The sequence below is a fragment of the Scyliorhinus canicula genome, chromosome 13 (genome assembly GCF_902713615.1).
Source record: "Scyliorhinus canicula chromosome 13, sScyCan1.1, whole genome shotgun sequence".
Taxonomy (NCBI): Eukaryota; Metazoa; Chordata; class Chondrichthyes; order Carcharhiniformes; family Scyliorhinidae; genus Scyliorhinus; species Scyliorhinus canicula.
In genome coordinates, this window is record NC_052158.1 from 109043892 (window position 1) to 109057586 (window position 13695).

General features: G+C 44.8%; 1 protein-coding gene across 3 annotated transcripts in view; it reads right to left on the minus strand.

Annotated features, from left to right (window-relative positions):
- pex5la (peroxisomal biogenesis factor 5-like a) overlaps positions 1-13695 on the minus strand; it is a 235196-nt gene that overhangs the window by 23833 nt on the left and 197668 nt on the right. For all 3 annotated transcript variants that reach the window (XM_038816591.1, XM_038816590.1, XM_038816592.1), the window contains 3 exons: positions 11352-11422; positions 358-555; positions 27-192 (listed from right to left, as the gene is read on the minus strand). In XM_038816591.1, coding sequence (XP_038672519.1) covers positions 27-192; positions 358-555; positions 11352-11422 — 435 coding nt within the window. The remainder of the gene's footprint in view (positions 1-26; positions 193-357; positions 556-11351; positions 11423-13695) is intronic.

Sequence of the window (13695 nt, forward strand, 5' to 3'; positions counted from 1 at the left end):
AATCATTCAAAACAGTGAGATTTTACCTGTGGTCTAATTGTCAGGGCGGCATTGAATGCTTCAACAGCTTTATTGTATTCTCCACTGAGGTTAAAAAGTACACCTAGTCCAGTCTGCAGATCTGGGTCTATTGTATCAGAATTCTGATGGGCTGCTTTCAGAAACAAATCTTTCACTTCTGCAAGGAATAGACTAAAAATATTTAAGTTAACTTGAGTGTCAAATAACTAAATATATGAATTACTCAATCGTAGTTAAAATAGATTGTATGCAAATTTACTTTTTTTTGGCAATTTCCATAATTATGTTTACAAAACAAATTCTTCACCATTAATTGAAACACCAATTTGGATTTACCTGCCATCTGTTTCTTTACATTCCTTTCTTCCAAGAGCTGGAGACCCAGTTTTCCCCCTTATTAGATACTTGTATTTGGGGTTATGTCTAATCCAGCTTTTTAGGGCTTCACCTGCCTCTTGTTGTAGACCTGTGTTGGTGAGGCTTACTGCCAATGCCATAAGAGCAACCAAGTTGCAAGACTGCAGTTCCAGACATCTAGAAGGAAAAATGGATTTGCAGATTTTCCAAAGACTGGTGTGGCACAGCGGTTATCACTCAACATCTTTTCATTGCTTTCGTAATGTCTTTACAAGATTATGGTGACTGGAAAACTATAATTAAGACAATTGATAGTTTGGGAAATATTAACAGACTTTATATGTATATGCGGCGTGGTAGAGCATTGGTTAGCACTGTTGCTTCACAGCACCAGGGATCTGGGTTAGATTACCGGCTTGGGTCAGTCTGTGCAAAGTCTGCATACTCTCCCCGTGTCTGCGTGCGTTTCCTCCGGTGCTCCGGTTCCCTCTCACAGTCCAAAGTCATCAGGTTAGGTGGATTGGCCATGCTAAATTGCCCTCAAGTGTCCAAACAGGTTAGGTGGGGTTGCTGGGTTACAGGGATGGGGTGGAGGCGTGAGCTTACATAGGCTCTCTTTTGAAGGGTCGGTGCAGACTCGATGGGCTGAATGGCCTCCTTCTGCACTGTAAATTCTATGATTTAACAGCTAACATTTTTCAGTAGCCAAGGAAGTAAGGTAGACATATGAAAAAAAATTAACACACTACTTTTCATTTATCATTTTGCCAACAAGTGCACAAACTAAATTTAAATTCCCCAATGTGATTGGAATCAGATATCTCCAGGTCTTTGCATCATGAATCCAGTAATGTAACAGCTATGCTGCTTCTCTTGATCCATAATTCAGAGTCCATATTCTTTTGCATACTCAGCTGTTTTGTGACTTTGCATGCCTAGTGGGATCATCAATTTATCATTTTTAGCTAAAACTGTCTGGGATCATGTCAGCCTTGTCTTCAAATCATACTGAGCTTAGTCATAGTGGAGATTGTTCTGCTTTTGTTAATTCCCTGATGTCCACCACCATTCATAACTGGATGTGATAGGATGATAATGATTTTATTTTATTCGTTAATTGTGGCACTGTTTGGGTCTAACAGTAGGCTATTGCTTTTGGTGTTTACCATACATGTAGCTGGTTTGTGGTAGTTTCCCTAATTTATAACCTCTAGAATATTGTTTTGGCAGAGCTGGACTGCTCCCCACTCCTCCAACCCTGACCCAGTTTCCTAGGTTAGGGTTTGGTTCGTAACTCATGCATTGTAGGTTCTTGGCAGGTCTGCTGCAGCACCACCACGAGAAGACTTGGCCAGAAACTCCAATGATGCAAAGATCAGGGAATTGGTACAAGCCTATTCAAATTTAGTAACAGTATCAGATTGGAGGCAGAGAAGGCCATTACAAGATCTTCCTGGTCCACTGGGGAACATCAGCGGTTACACATACGAAGACCTATCAACATTTTCTGCATGTTGGACAAGGAGAAGCAGGCGCAATACATAATCTGGGATCAATGTTGCCATCTACATGGGATGGGTGTCGAAGAAGCAGACCAAAACTGTATTGGCACAGTAAGGAATCCTAAGACTCTTACCAATGCTATTGAGGAAAGATGTACCTGTGACAAATGGATTAGTAAAGCACTGTCGTTCTGCGTGGTCCGTTAAAACAACAACTGCACAAAGGACTTTCAACAAATGGGAGATTTCTTAACTAAACATACAAAATCTCATTTACAAACCTACTCTGTTAGAAGTGTCAAGCGAGAGAGATATTAAGAAATTGGATCCAGAATTGAGACCACAATGTTGCGGACAATTTAGTGGTTTAACTGACTGAGGGAAAATCCTGCTCGCACAGAGTGAGAGGGATATACCCACACATAGCCAAGTTACATTGTCCCAGTCAGTAGTGGGAATACACAGAATGCCCCAGATCGATTTGGACACTTTGTATTGCCAGCCATTAGCCCATTACAGCGTCTGATAACCTATTTGTCCATCCATGTGAGGATAGCTGCATATCAATAGCATGGCTCTGTTCTTTTGTCTAAACTGGAGTGGAGTGGCCAATCAAACAGCCAAGATAACAGTGATGGGTTCAAGACTGGAAACCCCAGCAGAGAACCTTTGTTTGAGGGGCTGGACGGAGCTCAGAGAGAGAGAGAGAGAGAGAGGGAGGGAGAAAGAATGCTGTTCTGAACAGTTACAGGTGAGAAGGCTTTGGAATGCAACTAAGAGAGATCATGAAAGTTACACCAGAGAAGGTTTTGGAAATCGGCCAGTAGAAGTCATGAAAGTTAGAGAAGGCTTTGGAAATTGACCAAGAGAAGTCATGAAAATTGTCACCAAGGCAGGCTTTTGAAAGGGGTTCTGAATGAATGTCTCTAACAGAAGAAAAATGTCTTCCTAAATGCAAGTAATGCCTGCCTGTTTGTGTAAGTGTAACAAGAGCTGCAAGTTTGTTTTAAAGTGTTGTTTAATGGGAACTACTGTCTTAAGGTTAAGATACTACATGCAATCTGTTATTGCTAGGGTTGAAATTTAAAAGTTTAAATATGGTTTTCCTTTCTTTTGTATTAATAATGTTTGTTATAAAATAGCCAAGCCCTATTTCTTTATGTTATCACTCCTGGAACAAATCGATCATTCTGCACAGGGTGCAAGCTCAAGCATCTGGAAATTGCATAGACACCAGTAAGTGCAGGTGGGACTCTCCTATCGGCATTGTGCATTGTGGTAGAAATGCAAGGCACATTGTCTGTACGGTATGAAGATCTTTGACTTGCCATGCAGAACTCCAACAACTTCCGGATTGAGGGAGGCACATGGGGCCTAAGATCCAGAAGAATCTGAGCAATCAGCTGCCGGTGGTGGCTTGGGTACTGACAACAGTTGACGTTGCTTACATATGTACTGGCTGGCATTGGAGGTAACCACTTAGCTGTTGGGCTGCAGGGCCTTGTCGGTGACCACTAAATTTGTTGTAGCCTCATGCGGTCTGCATACAGACCATTTGGCCCTGTGCTAGAGGACAGGGGCATGGGTGTGTTTGTCACAGTGCTCCTGGTTTTTTAAAATCTGCATTGTAGCTGTGCTTCATGTACATTGGGTACAAGTCCTGGCTGCAACATGGCCTTGAGGGTTGGGATCGTGGTCCTGGTGCATCTAGAGAAGATCAATTGAGCTGACAACCCTGACAGGAAGATTATACAGGCTGAGAAGTGCAGCATATAAATCAGCGATGTCCCATGCACATTTTCCCAGAAGTTGCTTGTTAGAATGTACAGTTCTCTCAGCGTGTTCATTGGACTGTGGATATAAAGGGCTGCTTGTTACGTGATGAAAATCCCAAATGGAAGCAAAGGTACGAAATTCAGCAGAGATAAATTGATGGGCATTATTGGTCAATAGCTTTTTCAGTATGCCACGTGTGGCAAGGTGTCTCTTTGAGGTTCACACTTACTGAACTGCTGGTTGTCCTTGGCAAATTGTCCAGTTCGAAACATCTAGAGCACAAATCCACCAATATCAGTTGTTGCTTGCTGCACCATTCAAAATGTCTGCTGCTGTGAATGCCCATTGTAGCTCTGAGACCTCTTGTAAGTGTAGGGGCTCTTTTGTTTGGTGCGACTTAAGCACATTGCAGGGGGAGCAACTGGAGATCTCTTTTTCAATGTCAGCTTGCAAAGAGGGCCAATACAGCAGCTCTTTGGCCCTGGCCTTAGTTGATAGACCTTTTGGGTGTAGTACTGCTGGAGAATGGGTGGAATGACAAATTGCTGACCTTGCAGTCCGAAGATGTGCAGATTAAGTGGATTGGCTATGATAAATTGCTCCTTAGTGTCGAGGAATGTGCAGGTTAGGTTATGGGGACAGGGCAGGTGGAGGGGGGAGTGGACATGGGTAGAGAGCTCTTTTCAAGGATCTGTGCAGATCCAAATAGCCTCCTTCTGCACTGGAGGGATTCTATGATTAGGTCTTCTTGAAAGATTAGCTTGTTACACTCCTCTCTAAAAGCAAAGAACACGTGCCTGCTTCAACTCCTGGATGTGGGAGGAAAGTACCTCTATCTTCATGAGGTGGACGACTGCCACATGATCAGCATGGTCAGTGGCGAGTAGGAAGGCTCTGGAGAGGGCATCAGCTAGGTAGAGTTCCTTGCTGCACTTGTACACCACACTGATGTCAATTGTCAACATGGGGTGAGGTGGCCTGAGTAGAACTGAGTGCAGGGTCAATACATGTACATATCCTGACCACACCATCCTTTTTCACTATGGCTACCATTGCCAAAACCCATACTGTTGACTCTTCCAGTGGGGTAATTACGCACATTTGGTCGTTGATGGCCTTTTGCTTCATCACAATCGGTATCCTTCTTGGCATTACCGAAGCATCTAATCTGATGTGGGATATAACAGGTAGCTGCCGATTGTCTGACAATTAAAGGTGCCACTACATCTGGTCATTTCTGGGGCTTGACGTGGCACAGCGTGGACTTCTGGGTCAAGTTGAATGTGTGCGTGTGTTTCCTCCGGGTGCTCCGGTTTCCTCCCACAGTCCAAAGATGTGCAGGTTAGGTGGATTGGCCATGATAAATTGCCCTTAGTGTCCAAAATTGTCGTCAGTGTTGGGTGGGGTTACTGGGTTATGGGGATAGGGTGGAGGTGTCAACCTCGGGTAGGGTGCTCTTTCCAAGAGCCGGTGCAGACTCGATGGGCCGAGTGGCCTCCTTCTGCACTGTAAATGCTATGATAAATTCCAGAACCTGATGCAGTCCCAGAGTCCTAGTAGTGGCTTGAGATTTTAGGCTACAATGTGGAAGTTGAGGCTTCCCTGGTGATAGTCAGTCCGCTGTAAGCCATGTGGTCGGACTGCTGGTTGGGATCCAGTGTTGCCTCCAGGTCTATTTCTCGCACATTGTTTCTGGATAGAACATTGCACTTTGCCCTTGTTGATTTTGACTTGGCATTAATCTGTAATGTAGTGAATATTTCTCCTTTCTGAGTGGCCGAATCCACACTTCCGCAATATAGCATGGACGGTTGCGTTGATGGTGCCTCGATCGTTTCGTTCAGATGACACTGTAACTTATCCTAGTTTCACGCCCATCCCTGGGAAAGTGACTGGCAGGGGTACTGCTGGCTGAGGAGAGCGAGACTGCTGTCGTTTGGATCTGCAACATTTGGCGAAGTGATTCCACCTGCTACAGTGATTCCACTTTTTTCCAAAGGCAAAACATTTTGCCCTGTTTACGGGAGTGCTGGGCGCTGCTGGGCACCCCCTGAACTTAAAATACTTGCGTCCTGCCAGAAAAAAATCTTTATAAAATGCGTGACTGTTCATTAATTGCGCATGCAAGCTGCTGCAGTGGGTGCAGAGGGCCCCCTATACTGCACATACTTATGTTTCCCTCCTGAACCGTGGGGCTTCCCCTCTGAATTCTCTGTTTGATCTCTCGGATTGCTTGTTTAAAATGGAGATTTCTAAAACAGACTGTAAAGTCAGGTCTTTCTGTTTCAGTGGCTATTTTCAGAGCACATAGTTTTCTCTGCCCCCTCCCAACCGGAATTTAACGAATTTGCCAGTAAAGGCTCCAAATGCACAATTTTCTGCTCAGACCACGCAGGACTGGATTGATTCGAACGGTTTCTGATTAGTAGAATGGAATATGTGGCAGTCTAAACAGGGAGGATATTTCTTTGAATTTCTGTAGGGTAATCGTGTGGTCCTCTTTATGTTCTTCTGAATCGTCACTGCTGAGGGGTCTGCTAGGTTCAGCAGAGTATACACTTGGACCTTTTGCTTTTTGCAGAGAATGCGGAACCACAGCAGGTGATCCATTCCTGCTTGAATCGGTCCCAATTATCTGCCACCTTCTCAGCAAAGACAAGTGGGTCAATGTTTGAATGTCCCTGTGCCATACTGCCAGCCTTAACCTCATGTTGTTAATGCATGGTCGTTAAATTAACTACTGAACGAGGGACTTTCAACAAATGGGAGATTTATGAACTAAACATACAAAGTCTCGTTAACACACCCACACTGCCCGTGGTCCCGGGTAAGTCTGCGAAGCTCCACCCCCGTGATGCCCCTCATAACTGTGTGATAACATGGGGCCCTCCCGAACCAAATGGGAACAGAGTCCCATAGCAAGTGTGCTGAGAAATACCCCGTGATCTAACGGCCATGCAGTTAGATACAGGGCCTCAGTGGGCAACGTACATCCGCGGCAGCACCCAGCCCCGTTTTCTGCACTCGCCAGAACTCCTCAATGCAGCAAAAGATCGGGACGCCATTTTAAAATGACGTCCAGATCTCTCGAGCTCCAAATGTGACCCTGGACCCCCCAAAGCCCAAACTCATTATAAGGCGGTCCTCAGGCACTCCCCTCACCCCCAACACCCGTGAAGTGCACCCCCAGGCCCGATCACTGCCGCCTGAAAAATACCAGCTTGGGACCTTGGCACTGCCACCCTGGCAATGCCATCTGGGCACCTTGGCAGTGCCAGGCTGTCATCCAGGTGGCACTGCCAGGGTGCCAGACTGGCAACGCCACCCTGCCCAGAGAGCAAGCATATGGGGGCCTCCGATCCCCTGGGAGAGCCCCATGAGTACCATTCGGTTTGGTCCCCATTTGTGGAGATCAGCACTGAACGGCAGCCACCGTTCTAAGGCAAAGAGGATAGATCCGAACGCCTTGGTTACCTCTGGAAAAAGCATATTACAGGGAGACTAGCCATCTCCCCTTAATAGGCAGATTTGCCAAAAAAGTGATCCCGCCCACAATGGTCAGGCTTCAATTGCGACGTCTCGCGGGATTGAATGAGATTTCGCGAGGCACAGGGAACCGGGTAGATCCCGGGAGTGGGTCTCCCGATATTTACCAGCCGCATTGCGCAATGAAGCGCTGCTTTTCGGGTGCAGTGTGGCCCTTAGATCGTGCTCGTTGTCACATGACAACCCAGTCTACAAGCATGTTCAAGTTGGTTACTCCCACATTTTTTCTTCACGCCTGATTCAGGTTCTAGCCTGATTTATGTCTTTCAGGATTCAGGATTTATACTTCATGGGGGTTTTAAAGTTCCCGCCCACAGCTTATTCTGTATCCTTTTTTTTCTCTGTCTATCTTCAAAGTGGTGTATTACTTTGAGATATACTGAGATGTGTAAAGCTGATGATCAGAAATCTTGTTTGATCTTAAGCCCCGTGGTCTGGCGTCAAGTTTAGGGCCTCGTATACTCTGTGCCCCGACCTCTGAATGGCAGACAGGACATAGCTAGGGGCAACAATGTCAAAATCATGGATGTTGACAATAGGTTTGACTTGGAGCTATACGTTTTGCTGTTGTTTGATCTGGCAGTGGGACAGCCTTCCGAATTTGGGCTTCAGTCCTCGAATCTTACGGAGAAAATCTCCACATGATCATCTGGACTTGGGAGTGTACAAGTCTTGTCTTCATGCAATGAAACCAGGATTATTGTGGATCAACTCCAACCTTCCAGATTACCTTGATGCACTGCAATTCGCCTATCGTCACAACTGGTCCACAGCAGATGCAATCTCCCTGGCCCTACACTCATCCCTGGAGCATCTCGACATCAAGGACACCTACATCAGACTCTTAGTTATTGACTACAGCTCTGCCTTCAACACCATAATAACAGCAAAGCTCATATCCAAATTCCAAAACCTAAGACTTGGCTCCTCTCTCTGCAACTGGATCTTCAATTTCCTGACCCACTAACCGCAATCAGAAACGATAAACAACAAAAATTCCACCACAATAGTCCTCAATACCAGGATCCCACAAGGCAGCATACTTAACCCCCTACTATAACCGTTATATACACATGTTGTGAGGCAAAACTTGGCTCCAACTCCATCTACAGGTTTGCTGGGTCGGATCTCAATCAATGATGAGTCAGAATACAGGAGGGAGAACCTAATGGCATGGCGCAATGACAACAACCTCTCCCTTAATGTCAGTAAAACTAAGGATCTGGTTATCGATTTCAAGAAGTGAAGCGTTGCACCCCTGTCTGTATCTTTGGTGCCGAGGTGGAGATGGTTGACAGCTTCAAATTCCTAGGTGTAAACATCACCAACAATCTGTCCTGGTCCACTCACGTCAACGCTACGCCTAAGAAAATACAACAGCGCCTATACTTTCTCAGGATATTCAGAATGTCCACAATGACTTTTAGAAATTTTTATAGATGTACCATAGAAAGCACCCCATCTGGCTGCATCACAGCTTGGCATAGCAACTACCCGGCCCAGGACCATAAGACATGACAGCGAGATGTGAACACAGCCCAGTCTGCCTCGCAACCGTTGACTCTGTCTACATCTTCCGCTGCCTTGGGAATGCGGGCAGCATAATGAAAGACCCACCCCACCTAGGTTATTCGCTCTTCCATTGGGCAGGAGATACGCAAGTGTGAGAATACGCACCAATAGATTCAAAAATAGCTTCTACCCTGCTGTTCCAAGGCTCCTGAATGACCCTCTTATGGACTGAACTGATCTTTCTACTCATCTTCTCTACAGTTGTAGCACTATTTTCCGTATGCTTCACCCAATGCAATGTTTACGTATTTACATCGTGTATTTATCGTATGTTCTATGTTTTCAAGTATGGAGCAATCGATCTGCCTCGACTGTACGCAGAACAATACTTTTCAATGTATCTCGGTAAACGTGACAATAAATCTAAATATAGATCTAAATCTAATAACTTGGTTTGATATGATGCTGCTCGGTGGTGAATGTTTTAGAACTGAGTGGTGAGTTAGGCCATTTAGAATCAGTTACATGTTGTAGGACTCCACATGTCAGCCAGAGTGTGTAGAAGTGGGAGGTTCCCCTCCCTGAAGGACATTGGGTATGGGTCTATGAAATGACCAGATTTATTGAATTAATTTTCACAAGATTTAAATTTGTGTTGCTTGTCATGTGTCATTGATTTCTACCTTTGTTATATGCAGCAGTCCAGTTTAAATCCTGCAACAAGGATTCCCTGGAAGACAAGGTTTGATTCTAGACGGAGCTATTATACCCAAAGGCAGTAACTTATTAGAAAAATACAGTAAATGAAACAGCCAAAATCACCTTCGCTTTCTCATCTTTAACCAGGTTTCTTTTTCCAACATAACATAGGCCTAAACAATGTCATGTATATGCTCATGCTATGTTAAGAAAAGGATGATAAATGAAGGCATATATTTGTTAAAGAAATTTGATGAAGGCGATGTCTTGTTTGTTACAACTTTGACCACAGGCTGAATTCTCCCATTTTGAGATTAAGTGCTGTGGCGGGGGTGGGAATGGGGAATGTTCCCTGTGACGATGGCCGGTGGGGAAACAGGCCAGATCTTCCACCCTGACCTCATTAATTATGCACCTGGGTGTTTCACGCCCTGTTCAGTGGCATGGCAGGGCAGGCGCTGTCATGTCCTGGTGCCATATTGAAAAGGTGCCCAACATCACAGACCCACTATTGAAGAAAGAAGGTGGACCTCCTAAAAAAATGAAGATGGATCTGCTGGAACTTTCAGAGATTGGAAGATGCAACTCCTCCAGGACACCTGATCTGGAAAGTTCACCTGCAGATGCTGTGGTGCTCCAGGGTTTCGGGCGGCCTCCATCCTGAACTCCAGAATCAGCTCCAGGCATTGTCCAGATGAGACGTGACATCAGCACGCCATGTTATTCCGAACATGTTTTATACCGGTGTTATTTTCCCGCAAGTGTCGTGGAGAATCTGGCCTTTATCTGCATCCCATTAATGAGATGCTAGTGACATTCACGCTAGCCTCTGGTGGGTTTTCTGACCCATCATCGTAGGTACCAGCAGAAGATCCTGCTGCAAATACATGTTGGCATGAAACGGATTTCTGAGCCTCCCGCCATCGAACATGCCAATGGGGGCTTGGGAAAACTCTGCCCAAATTTTATTCCCTATGATTCAGCGACAAGTTGGTAGAGTGGGCAGATAGGTGGCAGATGAAGTTCAATGTGGAGAAGTGTGAGGTGTTGCATTTTGGCAGGTGGAAAATCGGAGAGGCAATATAAAATAAGAGATAAAACTCTTAAGGGGTGCAGGAACAGATGGACTTGAGTGTATAGATGCATAGATCATTAAAGGTAACAGGACAGGTGGAAAGAGGTGTTAATAACTTATGGTGTCCTGGGCTTTATTAAAAGGGCATAGAGTATAAGAGCATAGAGTACTGAACTTATACAAAATACTAGTTAGACCTCAACTGGAATATTGTGTACAGTTCACGGTGCCACATTATAAGGATGTGAATGCTCTGGAGAGAGTGCAGAAGAGGGTTATAAAAATGTTTCCAGGGATGAGAAATTTCAGTTATGAGGATAGATTGGAGAGGTTGGGACTGTTCTCCTTGGAGCGAAGGCGGCTAAGGAGAGATTTGATAGAGATTGAGTAGATAGGGAGAAACTGTTCCTAGTCGTAAATGGATCCAGAACAACAGGGCACAGATTTAAAATGATTTTCTAAAGAAGAAAATGTGATATGAGAAAATGCTCTGTCTGGAGACAGGTTCAATTGAGGCATTCAAGAGGGCATTACATGAATATTTGAATAGAAACAATGTGCAGGGGTATGGGGAAAAAGGCAGGGGATGCTCGTTTGAAGAGGCGGTACACACACAGTAGGCCATAACATTTCTGTGATCCTGTGAGTCATTAAGACAGTCACACATAATTGTGCTTTTGTAAAGTCTCAAACCAGATTCCACACCTACTAAACCCAACTTCATTATCCAAATTTTGTATCACTAAACAAATTAGCACTTTAATCCATGGACCAAACTATGTCCTGCAGAGGAAGCAACACGTTATAAATTCCACCTCTCTATACAGAAAATAGGATAGACTTTTTACGCTGTTAGAATTTACCTCTGGAGAGCGACAATTGCAGCCTGTTCATTTTCATTATCTGCTTGTGTGGTACCCAAGTACTGCCAAGCCTGTGCACATACCAACAATGTAAAGAAGCAATAATAATAAGGATTACATACACATTAACACAATACAACTTTAATACTTACATTAAAATAATACAATTTTTAATAGATAAAATGAAACAGTTTCCTGTAAGGACTCCATCCCATTCTCCCAGTTTCTCAGTCGTATCTGTCCTGGTAATGCTACCTTCAAAAACAGCGCTTCGGAAATGTCTGCTTTTTTTTCTCAAACGAGGTTTCCCCCACACTGTGGTTGGCAAGGCACTGAATCGTGTCCGACCCATATCCTGCGACTCTACCCTCACCCTTCCCCTCCCTCCCAGAACCGATAGGGTCCCTCTTGGCCTCACTTTGCACACCACCAGCCTCCGCACTCAAAGGCATTTCCTCTGGCATTTTCGACAACTCCACCATGAAACTCATCTTTCCCTCACCATCAGCATGCCACAGGGACCACCCCCCTCCGTGATACCCTGGTCCACTCCTCCATTGCCCAACCCTTCATCCCTTTCCCACGGCACCTTCCCATGCAATCACAGAAGGTGTCACACCTGCCCTTTTACCCCCTCGTTCTTCACCGTCCAACGCCTCAACACTCCTTTCAGGTGAAGCAGCGTTTCACTTGTACCTCCTTCAATTTGGGCTACCGTATTAGCTCCTTCCAATGCAGTCTCCTCTACACTAGGGAGACTAAACTCAGACTGGGTGACTGTTTTGCTGAACACCTTCACTCAGTCCGCAAGCATGACCCAGACCTTCCTGTTATCTTCTGGACACAACATTGAGCTGAATAACTTTAGATTGTGAACTTTCTCCTCCATCTTGACCTATTTTTAAATTTTCTTTCTTTGTCCCAGCCCAAACACCTCCCCCCTCCCCCACTGGGCCACTTGTTCTTCAGTTTTGCTTTCACTGAGCACTGGCCTTTGTTCTCCTGTTAACACACTCTGCTACCTTGTCTTTATCTCACTATCAGCAACTTGTTTAGTCCTTAATGCTACCATTAACACTCCCTTTTGTCTCGTGAGCATGACAACTTTGTCAATCTCTCCTTAACTCCGACCTGCAGCTGACCTTCTAGTCTACTCCACATCAATCTTCAACTACATAATCCATCACATTTTCTTCCCTCTTCGGCTCTTAGAAGAGTCACGCGGACTCGAAATGTTAATTCTGTTTCTTTCGCCACAGATGCTGCCAGATTTACTTAATTTATTTGGCACTTTTTGGGCTTCATTCAGATGTCTAGCATCCACAGTATTTTGCTTTTATTTTAGATTTTACTACCAGTTTCATCCTGTTTCAAATTACAAGACTTTTGTATATATATTTTTAATCTGTAATTAAATACAGAACAGATGAACGATTTTCAAATTGGCTGGTGAAAAATGTCGAAATGGAAGTTGAAACTTAAATAAAGCACAAAGATGGCAGGGCAGGGGATGTGTTTTGGCTGTTAAATGTGGGAGCTCGTGGACACTGATGATCCACAGCAATCATGTGGTTAAGTGGCTGCAGCGCAAGAAACTTTGGTGCAGAGTTGATAAACTGGTGTCCGAGTTTTGGACACTGTAATACATCAGGGAAGGAGAAAGTTACCTGGACACTTTGCCAGTCACACCCCTGAGGCTAGATATTTCGGATTTGGCTGCTGATCAGGGATAGATGGATGTGACCTTGAGTGAGGCAGGTATGGGGACCCAGAAGATAGTAATGCAGGAGCCTCAGCCTTTGCAGATGTCCAACAGATTTGAGGTTCTTGCAGTTTGTGTAGAAGCGAATAGGGACTGCATGGTGGATGAGCAAACTGACCACAGCATCGAGGTGCAGGAATCCATTCAAGTGAGGAGTTTAAAAAGAAATGTAGTTGTAATCGGGGCAGTATATTTAGGGGGTTAGTTTTGTTCGCTGCAGCCAAGAGTCCTCAAGGCTGTGTTGCCTGACCATAGCCAGTGTTAAGGACATCTGCTCTGGTCTGGAGTCCAAACATGTTGTGGGAAGGGAAGGGTCCAGTCATGTGGTCCATGTTGGTACCAATAACATAGCTAAGACTAAGAAATAAGTTCTGCTCAGGGCTAAATTAACATGTAGAACCACAACGATTCTCAGGATTAGTACCTGAGCCATGAGCAGATGGCACATAGAGTAATAATAAGATCAGCAAGTTGAATGTGTGGCTCAAAGACTGACGTGGAAGAAATAGGGTGCGAATCATGGGGCACTGGCAACTGTGGAAAAGAAGGAGCTATACTATTGGGACAAACTTTACCTGAACT